At 40.9% G+C, this 25,683-nt stretch overlaps 1 protein-coding gene across 1 annotated transcript in view; it reads right to left on the reverse strand.

The window, feature by feature from the left end:
- The window catches only part of CDK5RAP2 (CDK5 regulatory subunit associated protein 2), an 83,406-nt gene extending 59,050 nt beyond the window's left edge, over positions 1-24,356 (reverse strand). Inside the window, exons 1-14 of the mRNA XM_054393329.1 lie at positions 24,289-24,356; positions 24,037-24,098; positions 22,286-22,353; positions 17,259-17,369; positions 15,590-15,666; positions 15,315-15,438; positions 14,222-14,373; positions 12,075-12,237; positions 10,634-10,687; positions 10,092-10,211; positions 9,397-9,489; positions 7,352-7,570; positions 1,237-1,407; positions 299-472 (exon numbers count right to left, since the gene is read on the reverse strand). Coding sequence (XP_054249304.1) covers positions 299-472; positions 1,237-1,407; positions 7,352-7,570; positions 9,397-9,489; positions 10,092-10,211; positions 10,634-10,687; positions 12,075-12,237; positions 14,222-14,373; positions 15,315-15,438; positions 15,590-15,666; positions 17,259-17,369; positions 22,286-22,353; positions 24,037-24,098; positions 24,289-24,341 — 1,641 coding nt within the window. The 5' untranslated portion in view covers positions 24,342-24,356. The remainder of the gene's footprint in view (positions 1-298; positions 473-1,236; positions 1,408-7,351; positions 7,571-9,396; positions 9,490-10,091; positions 10,212-10,633; positions 10,688-12,074; positions 12,238-14,221; positions 14,374-15,314; positions 15,439-15,589; positions 15,667-17,258; positions 17,370-22,285; positions 22,354-24,036; positions 24,099-24,288) is intronic.
- Positions 24,357-25,683: the final 1,327 nt, after the last annotated feature.

The raw sequence follows: 25,683 nt of genomic DNA on the forward strand, positions 1-25,683 counted from the left end.
GCAGGCACAACATTTTACAGGCTGAGAGCAGAGTTCAGTTACGCCACAAACTCAAGTACAATGCTATGGACTCTTACAATGCCTGATCAATACCACCACCATCATATGACACAATTAATAAAACCACTGTTACCTTTTTCACACAGAACATTTTGATATGCTACTGATACAAAACAGCCCCTTGCTATGTGGGTCAATACCACATATATGAGTAGACACCTTTGAAGTCAGTCAACAGTGTCTTCAATTTGAAATCAAGGTATTTATCAGTAAATGACCAGAGTTCAGAAAAACTCACCTCTAACTCTCTGACTATCTTAATGATTGACTGTTGTGACTGTGCAGCACATTTTTCCTTTACTAAACCCTCATTTTTCTGTTCAAGTTCTTCATTGGTTCTTAGAAGGTTCTTGTACTTATTCATGAGCTCCTGCAATTCAGCATCCTTTTCTTTAACTGATCCTTCAAGTTTCTAACAAAGGAAAACGATGAGAGAGTTTTACAAATTAGAGTTTACTCTAATTTCACATTGCAAAACAGACAAACAATATTCAGGAGAAAATCCAAAAGTGAGCTGGGATACCTTCTTTACACACTTCACAAAAGAAGAGCTCAATTTAGTATAACAGAAGCGAAAAAAAAAAGATTGCATAGCTGGGGAAGGTTTTTGCCCAATCTTCTAAGGATTCACAAAATAGGTCAGTGCATGCACCTTGGTTTCCAGGTACAGAGCAACTCAGCTATTACTGTTTGCATTGCTGGTTGAAACCATCAGGGTTATAGCTCCAGTTACAAACAAAGTGAGCAGGGGCCTGTTAACATTCAGGCAGATCCTTTCTCATATTTGTCATTTTGAATGGGCTCCAGAAAAAGAAGGTTAAATATTTCAGTATCTCTAGCTATTCCTCAGCTTCCAGTTTCTGCACAATAAACTGAAAACCACAGGCACTTCAGGACTTCTAAAGTACCTTTCCACAACAGTGGAAATTCTACATAAGTATTAGTGAAGCTTTCTTCCTCCTCTATCCATACACTTCATAAAACTCTATCATGAAATCTTGTCGAACACCACACTGTAATTAGGTCTGCTCTGCAAATACAGTCTTACAAAAAGTAAAGGATTATCATCAAAACCAACAGCAATTCCAAAGACAGATGGGATTGTTGGAACAACTCCTCACACAAAAGATCAAATTGTAACTTTGCAATTCTTCATTTCAGCTGAAGTCTGCCTACCTGAAGCAGTAGATCCTTTTGACTGACAGTGTCTGTTAGCTGCTTGATCACTAGTTCTTGGCTCTGCAACTTCTGATTGCTTTCACTCAAGAGGATATTGTAATGATGTTCAGCTGCTTTTTCTTTCTCAGCCATCTCACCATGTAATTTTTCTAGCTGATTTCTAAGATCCTACAAAAGAAATAAGAAGAAACTGAATACTTAGCATATCAGCTTAAAAAAAAAAAAAACACTTAAGCCTAACATCCCACATTATTAGCTTAATTTTCCGTTGCTTTAAATTACTCATAGCACCAAACAGTCTGGAAAATGCCCTTAACCCAGAGTCTATCTCTTGGGACCAACAAATATAATTAAAGCAAACTTTTAGATGAGGTCAGTATTGTCTTCCAAAAATCCAACTTGTTATTGTTTAAATGCTTTTCACACAGAATGACTGGACTCCCAGGCTGTGGGGAATATCATACACGTAGATGTTTTTGCTGTCAGACTGAACACTCATTTCGAGTCAATTTACTCCCTTGCTAGAAATAGGAGGAAATTGGTTACGGGTGATTCAGTTTGTCATTTGCTCTTTTTCTCATCACACCATAGAAATTCCTGCCCTAACATCACATTACTAGTTACTTTTGCATCAAACAAAAGGTCAGAAATGTTAAAACACTTTCTTTTGACAAGAGCACAAACTTCCAATGACCAATCAGGTCAGTCTCACAATCAGAAGTTGTGAACAGAACTTGATCTTGATTCTGGCTGTTAATTAACTTCCTGCAGCTTCAAGATTAGTTGCATCACCTCCACATCTTAGCTCACCATGAGAGAAACACTTGGTTCCTGTGTTTTAGAAGCAAAATGGAGAAATCTCTTTCAATTGCCATATTTAGTAGCAAATCCAAAGGATTCAAATTTTTAGGATCCACATAGATCAACGTAAAACGCAGCTTCTCCTAGTCCACAGGTCACAGACTTGACACTACAATTCCAGCTTTCTCCTCTGTATTCCCACAGACCCTGTTCCACCTCACTTGAAAATACACCATCTGTCAACACAGCTACTTTTGGGGTTTCAAAACAAACCAGCTGATAAACCCTTGGGTTCCAAGCAATAGCATCAAAAAATGCCTACTCCTTCCATTTGCTATGAACTGGGATAATCACCACATGATGGAAAAATATGAAATTACTAGCATGCAATTAGCACTCAGTTTCTAGTTACAGAGCAGAAAACAGGCAAGAGCACAGGGCAGCAGAAAAAATCCGTAACACATCCTCTCTATCCTTCCAACCTCTCTCCCACCACCACTGCTTGCGTGACTTCAAACTGTTTTGCTGATTTGATGAAAGTTTCACCACTGACAGCTGAAGCAGCCTCATTACAGCAGCTTTTATCCTGCAAGACGTAGAGCATTTCCTGCCTGGATTGCACTGAAAACGTGAAGTAGAAACTTGCAACAAAGGAGCTGTTACCTAAAATTAAACAATTAAAACCTACCATAGACTTTATACTATCTAAACTTCTCTTCAAAGAACCAGGTAACCCAGGCTACACCTTAAAATAAATGTTTCCCATTTATTCCCTAAAAGGGCCCATTTGTGAAATACCATAAGCCCTTTAAATAGTTTGCACATATGGTAGCCACCTATAAACTTTACATTTACCTCCACCGAGATTTAAAATTCAATAGTTGTTTCTTATGCTAAGTACAAAGGAATAATACTGGTGACACTTTAATTGCAATCTCTTTACAAACTACTTTATGTCCTTTTCTTGACTTAATTACTTTGTTTCATGCAGGTTCACATCAAATCCTTAACATCAGTTTACTACTTCAGTGTATTACTTCTGTTTATTTTGCACATTAAATACAAATCATCGTTTACAATGCCTTGTGGTTTACGTGATTCATTTTAGTTTCATTACCAGGATTCAGCTAAGAAATCCCTAATAGCTCCCAAAAAACCTCAAACATTACTCAAAGAATGATTAAGCTCAGACCTTCAGTTCTGCAAACGAATACAATGAATTTCTTTCAGGATGAAACAACTGCTTGCCTAAATAAGAAAACTGCAGAATCAGCTCCAAGGTAGCTTTTTTTTTTTCCCTACAGACACAAACCCTCAAATATTTCTAATTGGAAATATTTTCTCTTTCTCAAATACCTCTATTTCTTACTAACTACAAATATCAACTGCAGTCTTCCAGAAGTAGTGCAAGGTCTGATAACTGCATAGTCTTTTGTCTTCAAGGGAATCTCACTGAGCCTCTTCCTAAGTAACACATGAACTGGAAGCAAAGGGTCAATGTTATGATTTTTCATGGCACTGCAAAGTTTGCTCCTTGGCTTTCTATTTTTAGGCTGGTTTTATAGCATTGCATCACTGAGAGGCTTTAAGGGGATACATCATCCATTATACAACTAAACATCAAAGGAACACTTTTTGACCTATGCTATGACTTTGAGTGACTAACTTCTCTTCCTGAAAACCACAAACAGCTTTTAAGAAGAAAAGATGATAGACATGCAGGTTCAGAAAAGATGCTGCTGCAATAACAGTACTATACTCCCTATTATCTAATCTCAGTTACCCTGATGTACACTTGCCAGGTATAGAAACAGTGCTTCTGTCTCTAAAGCAGCAAAAATATTATGAAGAGGTTTATGGAAAGAGGGGGCCTGACAAGGCATGCAGCTGTGGAATTCACAGATACTTTGCCTCTACTATTTCTGCCCCCAGAGCTCCTTAAACCCTTCCCAAAACAAGTCAGAATTGAGCCTGAATATTATCTTTGCTAGAATTCTGTAACACACAAAACTATCCATCAGTACAGCAGGTTGCTTGAACTCACTGACCACTCAAATTGTCTGTGAGAAAATAAAAATCTATTGGTTTCTGTACACCGAGTTGCAACGATAATACAGTACCTACAGTTCTCTGAGCATAAACTTTGCAATTCCCTCTGCCAAGCTTTTTCCCAAGAGGCTTTTTTATGATTAATGACAGTTGAACTAAGAAAAATAAATGTGAAACACTATAATGTAGCAGACTGGAGCAGATGCCTCCCCCTCCTTGTCAGATGGAAAACAGGTTGGTGAATAATTAAGTTGTGAAGCTCCAAAACCTCCCCCTCAGGCTAAACTACAGGTAGGAAGACCAAATAATAAATTCTGCCTAATGAGTTATTCTGCATTTCCCCAACCAACTGATCAAATATGAATACCTAGTAAATACACTCTAATTGACTACATTTAGGCCTGGAGAGAGAATGGATACTTCAGGTGTTTAATCATGTAAATTTGAACAAACTCTTCGACCTAGAAGCACTGAATCCCTCTTACAGACTCAGTAGCATGGTGGACACAAGTAACATTAAGGATGAGTTGATGTTTATTCCTCATCAATATTATGTAAGAGTGTATGTCCAAGCTTTCTGGTCTCAAATTGCTTAAAGTGATGCTGAACTGCTACTTAACAGCAGTTTCTGGAAAGCACAGAAGTGAAAGTTTTGATTTTAAAGTTGACCCAGTAAAAAGTCAGGGCATCCATCCAGCAAAAGGCAGAGACATTGCTCAAGAACTCCTATGCCCATTGCTCCAGAAGGCTCCCAATGTTTAGCAGAGTCTGTGATTTGAACGATTGGCTCACATGTAGCAGTCTTAACTAATTTAACCTTCTACTATCTCAGGACAGGAATGCCCAAATCATCTCCAGACAAACTGGGTTTACAGCAGGGCAGAAGCACTTCTTTTAAGTTTTGGGTTTCTTTTTTCCCCACTAAATGCATGTAAAAATTGGGACTATTTCAGTTAGAGAACATGAAGAGTCTCTGCAAATTTCCCTGTCAGTGAAGAGCTAAGGCAGCAGTTCATTACAGATGTTGAGGGAATTTTCTACAGTTTACACACATTCTTGCTAGTTTTATTCTAACAAGAATTGAAAAACTGCTAAATAAGTATCTTGGAGCAGAAATAGAATAGATTTTTTTTAAGGCTACCTCATAAAAAGTTCACATCAGATCACTGAAGTGAATTTCTATTTGTCAAAGAGCAAAATATCCCAGCATATTTTTTTTACACCCACACCTCTGCTACTTAATGGGCAACATTTCACAGGCAATGTTGCTATATACAAACGTACCAGCAACTCTGAAATTGAAGCAGCTGTTCTGCAAGGAGTAGGAAATAGGTTAGGGATATAATTTTTCTAAGACTGCTCATCTTTTGGCAGGAATGTTTCTCCCCATGGAGCTAGTCATTTACATGAAAAACTTGGACATAATGGAGTCAAATAGACTTCTACAGTACAAGGAACTTTGAATCCCCCTGGCAGCTCCCTACTCAATCCTATTTTTCTTGTCTTTCCCATACAGAGTTATATTTCAGCTCCCCTAAAAGATGAAAAAAAGTACTGAATAGAGAAGACAGTTATATATAAAATGCTTTAAATCAATAAAATATGTTCTTTGTGGCTGTTTTACTGACAGGAGCAGTCTGTTCTTTCTCTCTTTAACCTCAACACCATGAAAATTTTTTCAAAGCATACCAAAAATAGAGACTTTGTGACGGCAGCCTAACCACAGTTGACAAACAACCAAAAATGCAAGTGAAATCAGGGGCAGGAGAAGCAGGGAGAGGCAAGCACTTATTTGTTTGTAGGTAAAGAGATCCCTCTGCTGGTTTTAAGTCATATTGCAGGGACAGCAATTCCCACCTACAGCTGCTCTACCAAGGTCCTTAGTTAATAACTGAACCAAAGCATGCACTGAATAAAGACCAGCTCATTTAATCTTTTATGTAACTTAATACAGCAGGACACTAATCCCTAGCTGATGAGGGCCAGACTTTGCATCAGGCAGGACTCTATTCGTTATGCAAACGCTGCCCTGATGGAAGCAGCAGTGAGAAGACTTTAGAAAAATCCATGTGGCAAGACAGAGGGGACAAGTGTGTTTTCTGTCTAACATTGAGCACAATGGGCATCTTTTTTCACAAAAAGAAAAGAAGAAACCTCATCAGTCACGTCCCTGCTCAGTGCAGGGAGGTTGGACGAGATGACCTCTGGAGGTCCTTTCCAACCAAAATCATTCTATGATTTACTTTGTTGCCTGAGCTGTGTGTGCTGAAAGCAGGAGTGCTTATCTAAACACTTACAATATAGTAAAAAGCCTCAACAGAATCATAGAATGGTCTGGGTTGGAAGGGACCTTAACGATCACCTAGTTACCAACCCCTCGCCATGGGCTCAGGGACACCTCCCACTAGACCAGGTTGCTCAAGGCCTCATCCAACCTGGCCTTAAACAACTCCAGGGAGGGGGCATCCACAACCTCCCTGGGCAACCTGTTCCACAGAGTCACCACCCTCACCATGAAGAATTTCTTCCTACTATCCAGTCTAAATCTGCCCTCTTCCAGCTTCAATCCATTCTCCTCTCACCCTATCACAACAGGTTTCTGCTTTAAGGTTGGTCATAGCTGAAAAGTTCTGACAAAGATCAGAATGCTCCTGAAATGCATATGAAGCCAGAAAATTTAATGAACACATGCAGCACATCATTTTTATGTTAAATTGTGATCAACTAATGCTGTGCTTTGGGAATTCTACGAGCAGAAATTAAACATCCAGCCTTTACAGTACCCTTGCTATGATAACAAAAAGCAAGCTGAAGTTTGGCTTATGGCTACAGAAATTGGCTAGTTCCAGCTGGTCTGCACTGGAACTTGGAAGTTTAATTTCAGCAGTGTAATTTAAAATATTGTATAGACATGTAGAAGACAAATAGAGCAGAAATAAAACATACATTGTTGTGCAGGTTCAGATATCCTCATTAGAGAAAATGAACACAATAGTAACCATTTACCACTCACAAAAGCTCCTGATTTTTCCTAGGATCTAACTAAGACTACAAAGATATTTTTAAATGTTTTTGTTTGCAGGCTGTGTGCCAGAATTTTCCTCAGTCTCCTTGGACACATTCTTTTGAACACTGTCTTTAGGCAAATGCATTTACCTCCCCAAGAATTATTCAGATTGAACTAAGTGGTAGAAAAGGAAATGCTGCAGCTGCTAAAATATTTTTAAACTTTATGAAATAGAGGAATAAAAGTGATAATAACGTTAATGGTTTTGTCACTTCTGCTCTTCTGAAGTTGTGCTTCATCCAGCTCCTTCTCCATTTTCTCTCTTTCTAAATTCAAATCATTTAGCTCTTGATCAGTCCTTTTAATCCTCCTTTGTAGTTTACGATTCTCAGCATCCTTTGTCAGGTTTTCTGAGCGCAGCTCTGCTAAGAGGGTCTCTTTTTCCATCAAGAGAGCTTGATAATCCTCTGCACCCTGAAACACAAAGGGGCATTTAAGTTCTATAAGGCTATTTTGTAGAGATGAAGTCTTTAGTCCTGTTGCATCCAAACCCACTCCCCCACATCTCTTCCCAGTACTTCATCAACTGCATTGCATAAATTCTGTGAGATGACACAACAGGGGAAATGTTACACTGGAAATGTTCTCAACTACTAAAACCACAGCTTTTAAGTGACATCCAGTGCAGGATAACTAAGAATTAGACAAAGGTTGACCCACAAAGGAGTCCAGAGCACACACAGAATCATCTTACTATTATTGGTTCCCAAAGCTCTTATTCCATCAAGTTTTCTACTTTTGGGTGAGTTTGAATCCAGACTAGGTCAGGTAGTTCCCAAGTCATATTTTCTTATATGAAACAGCAAGTCTGAGTTGTGTTCTTCCCCTTCAAATATGGCTATAACTGGCCTCCAAGTTCACAGCACAGATGACAGGAGCAGTGAGCTATGCAGCATGATCTACTCACAGAGAACTGCCTTCAACTCAAGTTTGTAGCTAAGTAGCAGAGTAATGAGGAGAAGGGCTTGCTCTGTCACCCACCATGCAAGATGGATTCTGTGGACAGGAGGAATTAGTTGCACGCTTCTTAAACCTAGAACTTTTCAAAAATCATCAAGCTCTCATGAAAAAGAAATGGTTAAAAATTAAGAGTCATAATTCAAAGCAGGACTTCCATAGTATGAAAAAGCAAACATAAGCTATAGATTCACACATGTCAAAATGAACAAGAAATAGCATGCTCTCAGGAGAGCATTCTTAATTTGGGCTTAAAAGAAATAAATGGCTTTTGAAGAAATGGAGAAACCAAGCATTACTATTCCACTAGACTCTGAAATCAAAAGGCAGTACTGTCAGTCAAAAAGCTTTAGGACTGTGTACTTCAGAGGCTAGCAAACCAACCTCTTCCATTCCTGCTGAGCTATGAGACCAAGTAGACAAGCAAACACCAGAATGGAAGATTCATCACTGCCTCTAATCAGTATTCCTCAGTTTTGCCAGATTTAAGCTTTAGGTAAGTTTGAAAACATTACGTGAGACAGTTTCTTCACTGTGAGGGTGACAAGACACTGGAATAGGTTACACAGGGAAGCTGTGGATACCCTATCCCTCAAAGTGCTCATGGTCAGTTTGGAAGGGGCCTTGAGCAACCTGCTCTAGTGGGAAGGTGTCTCTGGCCATAGAGGATTGGAAAAAGATTATCTTCAAAGTCCCTTCCAACCCAAACCAATCCATGACTCTATGTCGTCTATTGTAATACCACTTATTTTGTCTCATTTTACATGTTAGGACTTTCATAATGTATAAATTCTCATCGGGTAGTCCTTTCTCCTCCAGACACATGACAGCATTACTACAGCACATTTTCACAACTCTCTGTTCCATAAACAGTGGTTTTACTTTTATTATACAAAGATGCCCAAGCAAGTCTTCCATATCCAGTTCAACAGTGTGTGAAAGAAGAAGAAAATCAAAACCTCCTCAGGTGAAAGAAAGCTCAAGATCTTCTCAGCCCCACGATTTGGGTCTTGACCTGTTTTTGGTTTTACACATTTCTCCCTTAATTCTCAGATGGCACAGAAGGAAAACGCTCAAGAAACTAGATCTAACATTTTAACTCTGTCATTTAAGTAATTTGATTTGGGTGTTGTGGGTTTTTTTAATAAGAAAAAATAAACATCTTAACATTGTAAACTGACTTCTAGTCCTGTACTTTCAGAGACACAAAGCACTACCCACTGTGGGGAATTAGGGAGAAGAGAGGAACAGCAATGGGGGAAGCCACATTGTTTGCTTCTTACCTTAAATTTTTGGACGTGTGCTTTGTGAGTTGCCTCTCTTGCCTTAGCCAATGAAGCATTTAGATCTTCAATTTCAGAACCAAGCTCCTCATTCTTTAGGCAAAGTAAAATGAATACCATGTAGAGTTATTTCCAAGGGCTGGTGACTCAATAACAGCTATCCCATCTCCTTATCCATTCATCCAACTACACAAAACAAATACTTTGAAGAACAAACACACCACATGCATCATAATAAATACTGTATAAAGAAATTCTTGGCCTTAGACACCACTCACTAGACTGCCTATCATTCAAGTTAAATATTCTCCCTTCTTCCACATCTGAATTTCAGCTGATGTTGACCTCTCCTGTTTTAGCTGTCTTTATATTCAACACCACAAAATACTTCTCATATATTTATAAGTGGTGCTCAGAGCTGATAAAAATCAGTGTGCAACTGAAAACATTTTTCTCTCAAAGTTCTTAAGGGAGAAAGTATCAGTTAAGTGTCTTTTTCCTCTCTCCTCCAGTCCAAGGCCCAAAAATTTATATAAACAGAACTACCTCCAGGTACGACAGCAGTGATTAAGGACCCACATTAGGAAACTTCCTAATGGTTACAGTGAGATCAGACACCTCCTGCCACACACACAACACACACATTTCCCTCCCAATGATATTTCAACAAAACAGCAAGATCATAACCATCATACCTCTTTTTCCTTTGCTTTTAATGCAACAGTTAGCCCTTGAATGGTTTTATCCCTTTTCAAACCATTCTTCTTTTCAACAGCAAGCTCATTTTCTCTCTCTTGCAGCTCTTCTTTAAGTAACTAAATTAGATTATGTGAAAGTTGCATTAACTTCCCACTAAGAGATACTGGAGCTGCACATTAATAAGTACATTCTCTTAGAGTTCTTATATCTTATTACTCAGATTACTTACATAAAATACAGTCCCAAAATGCAAGTCATCATCTTAAAGATGTGCCCAGAATACAGTATAAGAAGCCTAATCTCATGGGCTGGCCATGAGTATCAGCCTCAATACTTGATGAGGGTGTCTGTCAGCTACACTGAAATTGCTTCAAACACAAGGTGAGCCTCCCTGGCATCTGACATAAAAGATAATTTACCAGGGGACTCACTTTGCTTCCTTTTGAGTCAAAGCCTCTCTAGCCATGAATGTGTAACAGAAGAAATCCCAACATGCATTGTAAGTGGTCAAGGAAACAGAAACTAAACTAGAACTTACTTGAATTTTTTTCTCAAGGGAATTTCTCTCATTTTTAAACTCCATTCTAATAGCCTGTAAGAACAAAACAGTTGTTAGACAAGGAAATTCGTTCTCACCCCAAAGAGAGCTCAGTGAGTATTATAATGATGCAAAATGATCTTAAAAACCTGGGTAGGACAGGAAACAAACAACTTCATACACATCTTTTGGCAGGAACATAGTGAATCAGTTGCCTCCTAGAAGTCTACAAATCTACCTGGGCACAGTTTGAGCCCATACAAATTATGAAGAAAACACAAAACAACCCCCCACACAACATGCTCCTCCATGAGACAGGGCAACTGTATTTGCTGAGTTAAGAAAAATGCACTTTCATGTGGCATTTATCTGTGTCAGCAAGATGCTTTCATCAAGGGAGATTTTTAATTAACATTTTCCTTGGGGAGGTTACAGAATTTTGTGAGTAATCATTTACAAAACCAGAGCTCTGCAAAAGGTATTCATCAGATCTTTTTCTCCAATGCTGCATCCCAAAATGATCATAGAGTCTCTGTCCACCTGCTCTGAAATGATTAAAGATGACCCTCTTCCACCTTGACATAACACTGTGCTTTGAAACCAGAGTAGTTTTTCCTGACACATACTGATTTAATTGCAGGACGACCCAGAATTGAAAAATTTTAATTCCAGTAATAAGTGCAATCATAGAAAGCTCTCCTGTCTACTTCAAGAGACATAAAAGGTGTGGAGGTATTGATCAATATTAATTTACAACACAAAAGGAAAGAAAGTTTCTCAGCAGCATGGCAGCTTCCATGCTTGTTTTCTTAATTCTGCCAGCTGTAATTTATTGCTTGAATAACCAATGGGGAAAAAAAAGATAAACAAACAAAACAACATCCTTCAGAGCTGTTTCTACATCTCAGCCTTCAGGATATCTGTCTTCCTGTTTAAAAGCCAAGTGAAACAAAAGACTGACTCTTAGCATCCTTTGTAAGCTAAAGGCTAGACACTCAATTTCATGAGGTTGTTTATGTCTATCTCCCTTGCCACAGCTTTTTCTCCAGACCACAGAGATACTGATCCTTCCCAGAAATAATCTCAAGTCATTTTTAACTTCTACAGTAGTTGTGTCATTTCTTCAGGGATCTATTAGCACCTAGCATTTGTTTTATACACAGGGCAATTGCTTTGCAGAAGTATCTACAATAGAGGCATAAAGTCAATTGGAAACACAAAACCTCTTATTGAATGAAAGCTGAGCATGGATAGCAAGGATGAACATTGGCCATGAAACCACACATTAATGAACGGTCAGGAAATGGAAGAGGGAAGGAATAACTGTGGAGAAGAGTGTTTTAAAAAACTGCCTTAAGTCCCTCACATACTGTCATGCACAAAACCTTTTAAGTCCTACCCCATTAGATTAATAGCATGGAACTGGAGTCAGCTTCCTCACCTCTATCTCACTGTCTTTTTCATGCTTCAGAGCAATGGTAAGTTCTCTGATTTTTTCTGCTGGTAACTTCCCATCATAAGGTCCACTGTGAGACTTTTCCTCTTTAAGGTGTTGAATTACAGCTTCTTTACTTTTCAGTGACAGATTCAGTTGCTCTATAAGTCTAAAACAATAAGATTTTTAATATTAATCTTGCGTCATCTACCACCAATTCTCCAGTCACTGCAGTAAATCTTGCAGACAACTTTCCTAACTGAAGACACCAGACAACACTTGTAAAACTTAGGGAAGTACTTGCACAACCCCTTCTCCCTCCAGAGAAACCAAAAAAGGTGCCATAACTTCAATTCAAGCTACAAACACAGTTGAGCTATCTGCAGAGTTTTCCTTCTTCTTTTCCTCCAGTATCATTTCAAATGTCAACACTTAAGCTTCAATGTTTTAGCAACATGGTCCTTTACAGTAGACAAAAATCTTTATCCATCTATTCCCCTTCTTGACACATACCACACTGTATCCTTGTTTGTCATCCCAAAGTGTCCCTCAAGTACCAAGTTCCATTTACATTTGTGCCACAAGAAGCAGCTTGTTTCACGTATGCAAAACAAAAACTTATGCCAGTGGAACCTTCCTTGGTCAATACATATCTTGACACTTCCAGTATGTAAGATGCCTGCTTGCCAGCTCTTCGTACTTTGGAGCCTAGATGGTGAAAGAATCTTTTTGACACAATATGAATTCTAGCTGTGCTACTCCCAGGTAAGTTTAAAGCATTGCACATTAATATTTGATTCATTTCAGTAAGTCAAATATTTTTCTCTTCATCAGCACTATGTTTTTCTGATCCTGTGAACAATTACACTGAGCTATCGGCATGTAACGAGAGAAGATTGCACTAACACTGGATCACAAGGGGTGGGGAGAGAAGAGAGAGGGGAAAAAGAAAAACAACAAACCACATTCTTCTTCATTCTCCACATCATCTTTACTTCAGTGATCGAATCTTGACAATTTCTGTCCACACTTTAAGCACTGTTTTCACACCAGCTACAGAACTGGCAACTAAAGCACCTCTGAAAAGAATTGGCTTTAGAACTCCTTCCCAGCTCAAGTCACTCAGGAGATCAACTGTGTTCACACAGATGACTAACAGAGAAGAAGGCAGGGAAAGGAAGAAGAAAACTTTAGAGCCAGGTTATAATTGTTCTTGGGGCACATAGGGTGCACTATCAAAACTCCCTAGAACAGCTTCATAATTTAATGCCACTGTAGATTCAGATTTGCAGTTTTCTTCTACAAAAACTGGCTGAGAAACACTGCAAACCTTGCTTGGGTTCTACTGTAACAAAACCTGTGAAAGGAAAGCCTCAGGCCAACATACCTTAGTTACCAGGGCAGACCAACCATGCAGTTACTCCCAGGGTTCAGTCACAGACAGGAAAAGATACTCCAAACCATAAGCAATCCTAACAATTTTTTGATCTCCACTCTGGGCTCACATACCCAAAATAACTAAGCTTTACTGCAAGGCTTGCCAGGCATGTATTTGAGCCCATAAATCTAACAAAAAACTTAAATACCTTCCAAAGTATTGAGATTTGAGTTTATACATTTTGCCCCACCCAAAATTATTCAACTCAGATACCCTCCCAACTACCTGCCAGCACTTTGCAAAGCAGATCAAACCTATGAAGCTCAAGCACAGCTTATTTCTCTTCCCATTACGTTTATCAACCCCAACAAACATACCACTGGGCCTGAAGTAAACAACTTCATAACCACCACAAAAGCAGTAAGTGAACTTAAATGGCAGAGCCAAGTTCTACTCAGCAATAATGCAAGAAAGCAGCAAGCAGGAGATAAGCCAGCAAAGCTAAAAAGGTGTTTTAAAGTAGGAGATGCTCATGTCCTGTGCATAGTGATCATTTTACACTTTCAGACAACTTCTAAAAATGATTTGACTATCGTGGAACACAAACTGATTGCTGTGCTGCTGCTGATTTAACAGCTGAAAAGATGTCAGTAACACTCACTCATGTATCTGAGGGTAGGATCAAACTATTAAAAGCCATATCCATGTCAACAATTCACACTTCAACAATAAAGAATTCCAGCAATTAGAAACCACCACCAGCAAGAGTTCTAACCTGTCTTTCTCAGCTCCTGTAATCATATCCACATCCTTTGCAGGGGCATTCATAATTGAAGAAAGTTTCTGCTCAGCAGCTGCTCTCAGAGCTTTCTCCTTCTCTGACATTGCAATGGCTTTTTCTACATCTTCTCGGGCAACTTTAAGATTCTGTAATTAAAACACACAACCCTGACGCCCTTCAGAACAAAACGCTCAACAAATCCTTCCACAGAGAAGTTTCTTCTACCAAAATTACGTTGGTATGTTTAATTTATCAACTTTTACCAAGCAGTTCAAGCGCTTTGCAAATGCTTCTGAACTCTTGATGTCTGTATTGTCAAGATCAATCCACTTTCTGTGGCACATAAAGAAGGGGAGTTTGTTTCCAAGAAATAATACAAATAACTGATAGCAGAACTGGAAACAGAAGTGCCCTTGCTTTAGCTATTATAATTTGGCTTTATCCCACTGTCCTACCACCACTATCATAATAAATAGCTACACTTATAAAGGTTAAAGAAAGGCTTTTTTATTCAGTCAGAGATTAAATTAACATTCACAGGCTCGCTGTAGCTAATTGGAACTCTTCCCAACATCATTTATAATATTTTGCAAGCATTGATAAAGCATGAGCCACATATTTTCCTCTTAATAGCAATGAAAACAAAGATAACACCCAGAGATTCCAGTCAGCTTCCTCTAGGTGACCCAATGCATGGAGACAAAGACTCCAAAAAACCCCACACTCATCATATACTACACAGAAGTTGTTTCAGACCTTTATTTTTATATTGCAGCCTCATCACACTGGAATTCAAGAACCAAAGGTTTGTGCTGCATGTACCTAAATGTCACCAACAGGTACAAATGTCCTGAAGAACTGCTGTCCTCATATCTGACATTCCAAGAGCAGCTAAAACCACCTTCCCTTTCATTGTTGGGTTTTTTTCACCTTCTTTTTTACCCCAACCCTGGTTTTGCACTGACTGTTTTTCCAGGAAAGCAGGAACAACTTTGAAAATAGAGGTACACCACAGTACCCAATCTCAGACAACAGAACAAAGAGAGGACTGATGTCTCTAACTCTTCCTTGAGTTTCAGCCACTCACCTCTTCCAGAACATTTATTCTGCTGGTCAGGAATTCTTCCATCTCTTGCATCTTCTTTTGTGCTTCCTCTTTCACACGCTGCGTTTCAGCATCCCCACCCTGGGCCAAGCTTTCAACTGCTTTACTGAAATACCAGAATACAGACAGAAATCCCACTGCATATCAAAGTGGGAAACATTTAAAATGCAAGTGGCTGACAGATTATGCACAAGCATCTTCTCCTTTATCTGTACCTGCTTGTCACCATAAGGCTAAATCCAAGCACTGGTACTTACGAGGCTTTGATGAGCAGTTTCTCTCTCTCCTGCAGTTCACGCTTCAGACTTTCTATCTCAACTTTCAGCTCAATATTCTAGGACAAAAGAATGAAAGTCTCTGGAGATAATTCAGAGGTCACCCTACCCAAAAGTTATTGGCAATGTGTAAATTACTTTTTGCTTGGACCAGCAAATACAAAGTATAATTGGGCTAAGAATAGCAGAGAGACATCAGCTTCTAAAAGGCATATTTTGCAAGGTTCAGGACTTTCAAAGATGTCAGAAAGCATTTAGTACAGTTGTTATCCAACAATACAAGTGCCCTGCACGTGCTGCAGACAACCTTGGGAGTTTCTAGTGCTTCCATAAAGGGTTCTTTGAACTATGAGATTTGGTGTTTTTTCTTTTAAAAACCTGGTTGAGTCACCTACTGAGGTTTTCAATCATCTTAACGTTATTTTCTTATAGTCTGAGAAAACTACTGGTGGCATAAGCACATGATGCACAACAATCTCCTTGGCTGCAGGCTGACAGAGACCATTTCAAAACATCAGCAACTGTGAAACAGACATCAGTGTACAACAACATTCAGCAGACCAATCAACAACATTCAGCTGAAACCATGACCTAGTTAAACATCAGTTTATGTACTTAAGTACTGCAACAGGCATCAATAGATCTTATTACAGAAAAGAGACCTGATGCAAGCATCTGTTATAAATAACATGCTACTGGATTACAAAAATGACTTCTTTCCCCTTCTAGAACACAGACACCACTAAAAGGTATGAAAAATACTTGCTAGCATCTGCCAACCTGAAATAAGAAGGATGCAAGACAGCACTCAACTAAAATCCTTCTTCCAGCTTAAAAAGAGAACAGTTTATTCTAACAACTGACATAGGAGTCACACAGCTTTCCTGAACCTTGTACATTTAAACAGGCATTCTGTAGTTTAGAACAATAAAACTCGAAGCTATACACAACTCTGATACAACTTTATCTACAGGCTTCAAAGCTAAAGGTCCCAAACAACCTCCAAGTAGCTGCACTGACATCTGATAAAGCCAGGAAAGAACAGAGGGATCAACTGAATAGCCCAGTATTAAAAAGTACAGTAACTGCATCCCAAATGTAGGAGAAACATGCTGCTGCTGCTTCTCTTCCCCGTTCAGGATATTATGTCAGTAGCACAATCACTCACTGGTAACATAATATAGAATTACTGAATACACTGGGTTGGAAGTGACCTTTAAAGCTCATCTAGTCCAACCACCCTGCAGTCAGCAGGGACATCCCCAACTAGAGCAGGTTGGTCAGAGCTCCATCAAGCCTGACCTTGAAATTCTCCAGGGATGGGGCCTCCACCACCTCCCTAGGCAACCTGTTCCACTACCCTCATAGTAAAGAGCTTCTTCCTAATGTCCAACCTACATCTACCTTTCTCTTGTTTAATACCATTGCCCCTTGTCTATTACTCTGTCTCATAACTACAGGCAGTCATGCATCTGAAACTAAGTTTTTCCACAATTCAAAATAAGCATTTTCATTCAGCTACAAAAAGGATTAGACCAAAATAAAATAATAAAGTTTACAACAATAAAGACTCCGAAGAAAAGCAGGGAACCTCCCCACAAAAACTCTTCAAAAAGACACCTAGGTCTACTAAATAAACCTAAATGCCTACTATTTTGTATATGTCTTCAGTGGGACCATCAAACTTCTGCTGCATCCGCTCCTCCAGAAAGTATATCCGCAGCTTTAGGTTGAAGTTCTCTTTTTTCAGATCACTGATTTGCTGTGAAATAAAGAAAATGAGCAAATTATATCATGCCTTTCAAGTAAAGCAACAAGTGGAAACTGCTATGGCTGGGTTTTGCTCTCCACAGTGCAAGATTAGAATTCAACCCACTGAACAGAGTGCAACATGTAGGTGTGTGGGAGATGGACACACACACATGCTCAAACTGAAGGTGCTAGTAACAGCCTGTGACAGCTCAGTCAAAAGCCAACATCCTTCCCTCTAAGAGAGTATCACCCAGGGAGCTGCAACTACCCCAAGCTTCAGCAGGTATCAGAGAGCATATTTTTCTCCAATTATTTCATCCCAGCCACAATATCTTTTCCCCACCATTTCCATTAGTCACCTGAACTGAACCTGAGAGGAAACTCTACTGCAGCTTTTTTACTGAGCATTTTGGGGTTTGTTTTTCACCTGTGTTTTGGTCTGAAGATATAGAGGCATATTGACACATGCATGAACTTCGTGTGGTTGTGCAAGATGTTATCATTCAGCCTGTGCTGATGTTTAGCCCTGCAAAATTCCAAGAAACTATAAAACAGTATTGTTCAAAGAATCTGTAATAGATGGTGCTGGGCAGCCAAGATAGTAGCCTCACTCGTGGGCAAAGCCACAAGCACACAAGGCACACGAGCCAAATCAAACCACTAAAGCCTTTATCCCATGTATCACAGTGCAGTTCTCGGGGAAAAAATAAATTGCTTACGATTTTTAACCTGCCTACTAAAGGCAGGGACATAATTGATGGTTTCATTAAAGAAAGGAGTCTCCCTCTAAATTCTTTTTAAGAGACTAAGCATAAAACATTCATTTAAACAAGACTTGTGCCCCCTGCCAGATGCTTTCAGCAAAAGGAAATCTAATATGTTCCAGAGCTACTAATAAAATATTGATGCAGGATTTCCCAGCCTAGTACCACTTGTAAAAATTACTGGCAATACAATTCCAAAAAATATTTGGTTTGTGAAACCCAAGACTATTTTCTTTAACTGCACTCCGAACCTGCATCTGCAAACAATTCTTCCGTTTAATAACCTTTGCCTAGCAAGATGCCTCCTCATTATTCACACAAGTAAATATCATCCAAGCAACTGAAAATATACTTGACTATATAAACCTTGTGGCCCATTTGCACATCCTGAAGGAGCCTGTCTTTAGAAGCAGCAGCAATATGCATATTAAATGTTATCTATCTTTCCCTAGAATTCCAGTTGTATGAGCACAAACAGCGGTGGATATAAAGCTGAACTATGCAAGCTGTAACTGCTTTGAGGAAAGGGATGCATTCCAGAAGGATCCTGACAGGCTAGAGAAGCAGGACAGTGCAAACTGCATGAGGTTCAACAAGTGCAAGGTCCTGCATCTGGGTCAGGCCAACCCCAAGCACAAATATCAGCTGGATGCAGATTGGGTTAAGAGTAGCCCTGAAGAAATACACTTGGGGGTGTTGCCTGATGAGAAGGCTCAAGATGAGCAGGCAGTGTGCTCATGCAGCCCAGAAGGCAAATTGTGTGCTGGGAACACAATTGTGTGGCCAGCAGGTGAAGAGAGGTGATTCTGCCCCTTTACTCTGCTGAGACCTCACTTCTGTCTGATGTCCCCATCATAAGAACACCACAGAGCTGTAGGAGCAAGTCCAGAGGAGGGCCACAAAGATCACTGAAGGGCTGCAGCACCTCTGCTATGAGGATAGGCTGAGGGAGCTGGGATTGCTCAGTCTGGAGAAAAGACTCCAGGGTGACCTTAGAGCTGCCTTCCAAACCCTGAAGGGAGCCTACAGGAAGGCCAGAGGGTGTCTAGAGACAGGCCAAGAGAGAATGGTTTTAAGCAGAGAAAGAGCAGGTTTAGACTGGATCTGAGGAAGAAGTTCTTCAGAACAGGGGTGGTGAGACACTGGAATAGGCTGCCCAGGAAGGTTGTGGATGCCTCCTCCCTGGAGGTGCTTAAGGGCAGATTGGTTAAGGCCTTGGGCAACCAAGTCTAGTTGAGAGGTTTCCCTGCCAGAGCAGGATCACTTAGGGTAGTCTGCACAGGAACGAATCCAGGTGGGATGCATTCCTGTGCAGACTTTGTACTTCAAGTCACAGAGCCCCAGGGAGAATATTGCTCAAAACTGAAACCATTATTCACAGTAAACAAAAAATAGTTCTTAAATGAAGCAAGGATGCAGAACTGTGCTAGATCCTTCAAGGCTTCCTGGCAAGTTCAGTTCTATGTTCAACTAGTGAGAGCAGATCTTACAGCATTTGGTTTGTAGTTGTTTGGGTTTGTTTTTTTTTTTTTTCAAGCAGTCAGTAAATCGTTCCTAACAATTTTCCCCTTTTCTTTCAGAAGAAAATCCAAGCCTCAAGGGCACTGTGAAATTGTATCAGCTGAGCTTCTAGTTAGTCTTCACATGCTCAACAGTTTGAGTCAAAAGGAAAACACAATTTCAAAAGAACTGGGCATACCTTAATTTTACTCACACGTATTTCAGTGGCAATAGAATTAAACCAAAGAGCTTAAGGGCACTATTTTCACAAGGCACACAAAAAGAAACTATGCAATCATAAAGCAAGAAGTGAAACAAATGTCATCTTCAACATTCAGTGTTTCAGAGGCAAGTTAATTTAGGCAGACTACAATTAAAACATTATAGCTTAATAAAAAGGCAACATGTCAAATGTGAACAAGTTCACACTGCAAAGGAATTTTAATGGCAATCAGCTTAGGCATTTAAAGACTCCCTCTTAATTCCTTGATGCATCTTGACTTCTGTATTTAAAAAAAGAATGAAAGCAGAGAAACTGCAGAGCTGCTCCTTGAAAAACCAGAACAACGCAATACACTCTATACAGAATATTCCACACCACAGGCAGCATGGTAGCAAATAGCTCAGTACAGCTCCTTTCCAAGTCTGCATAGAACCATTTTTATGCAAAAAGCTGTCATTTGATGCTGTGGTTCCACAGCACACCACAGTTTCTGCCAGCAGAGGCCATTTTACAAGACAGTAAAACTCTGATTCGATGGGTCTGGGGAGGAAAAAAAGTTAAAAACAAAATCCACAAGTGTCATTATTTAGTTCCCCAACTTGCTATCATCATCTCTCCAATTCATAAACATCTCATAAACCATAACGAAGTCCTCAGAGACACCTTTCCCTTTGCCCATGCAAACACACTTCCTATCACAAGGTGGCTCCCCCTACACTGCAAGAAAAGTGGGACACACCACAAATTCTCAAGAAGACTACACTTCTTCTCCAGTCTAAACATAAAAGGACCTACACAGATCCACCCTTTAGCCCATCCTTATGGGGTCATTATGTCCACCTTGTTCTCTTTGACCTACAAAGTAAGGAGCCCACTCTTTTCATTACTTCTTTCTCATACCCTGTATAAACAGAGCCTCGAAGATCAGCAAACTCATGCAGTAAGATACATATACACAAACCATCTCCAAGCACTGTAAAGCAAATCTGAACTGGCAGGTCAAGTGGGATAAGAATAGTCTCATGTTGTCAGTCCACAAGTGCATCAAAACAAAGCTACCACTGGATGCTTTGTAAAGAGCAAAAAGGGCAAAGACTTTAAGTAAACACTCTTTCTCAAATTTAGCCTTCAGCTACCAGCAATCTTAAAAACTCAGAACCAGAAGTTACAGAGTATCTCTCCTTTACTTGAATGGATTTTTGAGTTTCATTATACTGTTGGCATCCATAAATGAGAAGTTTTAAGCTCAGTTTAACATAAGGTGTCTGCACATACCAGGAAGGCAGAGATCTGTGGGAGACCCTTTCTCGTCTACATCACACAGAACAAAAAAACAGATTTATTTTCTTCCCTTCTACAACTTATTTTTTCCCTTGTGCAAATGAATATTGCAGATACCACAGTAAAAGGTTCTAAGCACACACCAATGCCAAGGCAGTGCCTTTCTATCCCAGCCAATACACAAAGAGGAAGCGAAATAGATACAGACTGTAAAAACATCCTTCACAAAGGCTTTTCAAAACAAGCTTTGAATTCTGAGCAGAGAGCACAGCTTTCTCCTCAGAGGGTTATAAGGCCACAAGAAACTGAAAGAGTTCAGAAGCAACACTCATTTCAAACATAACAATGCCACAAAAGGTAGCATCAGCTACAGAAGCACACTAAAAGCTGCAGGCACTTGAACACATCCTCTAAAGACAGCAAGCTCCAGTTTTTATCTGCAGCAGCCATCTCAGAGATTTTTGGTTGCTTTCCTCTCTACAATTTCTTCACACAATCATAACAACTTAATTTAAATCTTTTTACTAGGGCAGTTGTCCTGCAGCACTGCTATACCCCAACCAAATCATCATTCAGCAGCTATAAACAATTGGCTTAATTCAAATAACAAATAGAAATATATTTTTAACCCCCCTAATGTTTTCCTTTATATTCTACTATGTGTCAAAACCAGTTTTACCTACAGAATTGGTATAATGATACTAGACCTGTACAACAACAGTACTCCAAGCACACTCATATAGAATTATAAAGGTATTATAGAGCAGTCAAAGAATTAAAAAGCCAAATCTCGTGCCAGTCTAAATGAAATTAAACTTGATGCTTCCCTGAAATAAATCAATTGCAGACTTAAAAACCAAGCTCTGATGTTTCTGTGATTGCATGAACTTTGGAGCAGAGTGTGCCAATTTTTGTTTCACAACTTAAGAGCAGCAGCTGGCTGGTCTCAACAACAAATTGGTCCCTCTGGTTTTGAAAGCAATACTTTAGAAAGGGAAGTTCAAAGCACAAATAGGCAGCTGGTCCTACCTCCAGCAGATCTGTGTTAACTGACACAAACTAAAGAACCTGACCCAAAGAGTCCACACTTCAGCGAGCATGTTAGAAATATTTTGGCTATAAATCTGTCACTGAGTCATACATTCAAGATCAGCTTACATTTTCATAGTCCTTCATGGTCCGAGCTCTAGTTGGTGAGACTGTCTCTTCTGCCACATCTGGTAGCACTAGACATTGAAAGAAGACAGAGCAAGATCAGACAGTGGAATCTATAGGGTTTCAATTTGGAAACAGCAGAGGTCTGCTTGAATCTAAGCATAATAAAAGTACAAGAGCTTTTGGGAAGCAAGGGAGACATTGTTTTGCTCCTTGTTTATGTATTACTGCTACTAAGCAGTGAGTATCTAGACTCCTTTCTGATCACATTAAGGTGTTTACCACTTAAGCTCCCAAATTCCAACATCACTTATTGAAACTTAGATATACACTGAAATTAAGCCATGGGAGATACACTTTCAAGGTAAGTTCTCAGAGCAACTAGAGAGGATTTCCACATTAGAATTAAGTCCTATTCAGCTATTAGAAAACAGTTCAAATCTTTCAGTATCTTACTGGTCACAACATAGGCCTCCACTTCTAGAGCCAAGGAAACCGGGACCAGTATCTATGCTCCTGAAGTGCAATTCCTCATGAATTTACATCTACTTAAAGTTTCTTTGCACACACATTCTGTAACAGCCACATTTAACAGGACTGAGTAACCTCTTCCCACTCACATCCATGAGAATAAACTTCTCATGAAAATAATGCAATCATATAAAATGATGCAGCACTTATATTGTCTTGAAGAAGAGGACTCAGGACTGACTGTCATACTAACTAAAAGTTTTCACCTCAACTACTTCTAAAATTGCAATGCAGTCTTAAAAACAACCCAAAGAATACCAGTCAGTGGTTTTCCATCCTTGACATTCTAATCAATTTCCTAGAGCACACTATTTTACAGCACATATGTTTCTTAGATTTGCTTCCTTTGATGAGCAAACAGATCTTCCTGGTAAACCACCTACTTTGCCTTTATTTGTATTACCTACTTTATCTGTACAATGAAGTCAGGCACTTTATGTGGCTGGCTATATACATGCATAAAGAGAAAGCAAAAACATACACCTCAAATTTACATAACAAAACAGGAACAGTTAACAACAAAGGCAGGTTTCAAAACAGTACTATTTAGCCAGCTCACTTTAAAATAAACATTTCCAGCAAGTCTTCAGACCTACAGATGAACAGTTAAGTGGTCATCATATGGAAAATGTACTGAATGATAGCTTTTGTTCCACTGGAACTAGACAGAAAAGCTTCTTCACGTATAAAACATAAGACACCGAGTCTAGACCAGGTCTTCAAGCAGGAAGTAACTCTGAAGAGCTGAACTGGAACATCTAATGATGCACGGCAAGCAACTTCCCTAAAACTAAGCAGCCTAGGAAAGAACAGCGTTGCCTTGTTGGATATTTTAAGTATTTCAAGTACATTATCCACAAAACCGCTCATCATCTTATGTAAGACTCAGAGCCGTAATGACCAGAGGAAGGTAGCAGACAGCAGTAACTGCGGCAGTTGGTGACATTTTAGAGTCTTAAAAAGACACAACTTACAAAAACCTGCATCACTTGAGAATTTTTCCGCCGGTTTTCCTCAAGACACGGCGGTTTTCCCTGGTTCGAGACCCGCACGAAGCTTTGAGCCCCGGGCAGAGGCGTGGGGGAGCTCCCCCGCCCACAGGGACGGCGCGGTGCAGACCTCTGTCCCCCCGGCCATGCCGGGCCGAGATGCCGGTGCCGCAGGAACCTGACCGCCGGCTCCCTCCATTGCGCGGTGGGCTCCCGCTCGCTCCCCCGTCTTACCTTCTCCGCCGGCCGGGCCGGGCCGGGGGTCCCCTCGAGAGATGTCTGGCAGCTGGGAGACGCTGACACTGAGGAAGAAGGACAGCAGTGAGGAGCAGAAAACCTGAGGGGTGCCGTCCCCCCGACACCCGCTCGGGACCGGCAGGCCCAGCCCCGACACGCACACCAGCGGGGAGGGGGGCAGCGGGCCCGGCGCCGCAGCCCAGCGCCCGCGGTGTGGCCGGCCACGGCCCAACGGCCCCGCCAGCCTACCTGGCCTCAAAGGCTACCGGCAGCGTCAGGTCTTCCCCTGGCAACGAATCCATGGCAGCACCGGTCCGCAAGTCCCGCCGGCAGCCAGAGCTCCGGCTCCTTTGTGCGCGCTTTGGCGGCTTCGTTGGAATTCAAACGCCCGCAACCGCTTCCGCCATCTTTGCGTCGACGGACGTGAAGCTGCTGAAGCCACGCAGAAGAACGTAGAGGGCGGGCACAATTAAAACTGAATGGACGCCGCCATGTTTTCTGTGGGCGGTGCCTGAAGTTGGGCGGTCAGACGCCATGTTGAATGAGGGCAGGGTGGGGCCGTCTAACGTGGAGACTGCCAACTGGGCAAAGGTGAGGAGGGCTACCGGGTACCATCTTCAGTGAGGGAAGTAAAGCGACGTCCTCCAGCTGCCATCTTTGCTTCTACAGACGACCGGCTACAAGGAGCCGCCATCTTTATTGAGGGCACAGCTGCCATCTTTGTTGAGGGCAAGCTGGATACGTCTTTCGAGCCTGTGTCTGTCGAGACGCATGGAGGACGCGGCCGAAGTGGGGGCAGCGGCCCCAGGCTGCAAGTACGGTCTCCACCTCCCCCCGGGTGTCTTCGGGCTTTACGCCAAGAAACGCGTTTGGAAGAAGCTTTTGCTGGGGTGCGCCGGGGCTCCAGGCTCCTACCAAGCCTGGCAGAGCCGCTGGAGCTAATTGTTTCCATGTTCTCCACGCCGCCAAACCAGCATCAGACTTGGAGAGAGAAATAATTACACTTGGGTTTCCTATTCTAGGCGCTGTTCTTTGTACCTAGCAGGGGTGGAAATCCGGGAAGCCAGCTGCTCTCGCAGTCGTTCTGCAGCCAAGCAGCCTGGTTTTGACACGATCGCGGTGGGAGGGTGGTGGTGAGGCAAAGAGCCAAGCATTGCAGTTCTCCCACCTTCTGGGGGAGAAAATGCTCTAACGTCCCAATTTCAGAACAGGGACCACTGGATGTGCTAAACTCAATTCAATTCTGCCTTCGTTTCCCCTCCTAAGCACCGCTGTCCCTATGGGTATGCAGAGGAGAGGCAGACCTGGGGTAACCATACAAGGAGCAGTGGAGCTCCAGACCTCACCTTGCTTCTCCTGCTCCTCATTAATTCATTATTGAAAATCAGAGTGTGGGATTGAAATCCTTTCCTGCAATATTTACAGCCTCAACCGAGGCATGGGGCTAGGCCTTACTCTCAGCATTACCTGTAACATGAGGCAGCTCTGCTCCAGCAAGACACTCACCTGGCTCTCACCCACAGCAATTAACTTTGTGCTCACGCCTTAGATTTGGTTTCCTCTTCCATACTAAGGGTGTCAGGTTTCACTTGCTCATTACCATCTAGGCTGTCTCAAGGGGATTCTTACCTGGCTACAAAGTAG

This window comes from Indicator indicator, chromosome 28 (assembly GCF_027791375.1).
Source record: "Indicator indicator isolate 239-I01 chromosome 28, UM_Iind_1.1, whole genome shotgun sequence".
Lineage (NCBI taxonomy): Eukaryota > Metazoa > Chordata > Aves > Piciformes > Indicatoridae > Indicator > Indicator indicator.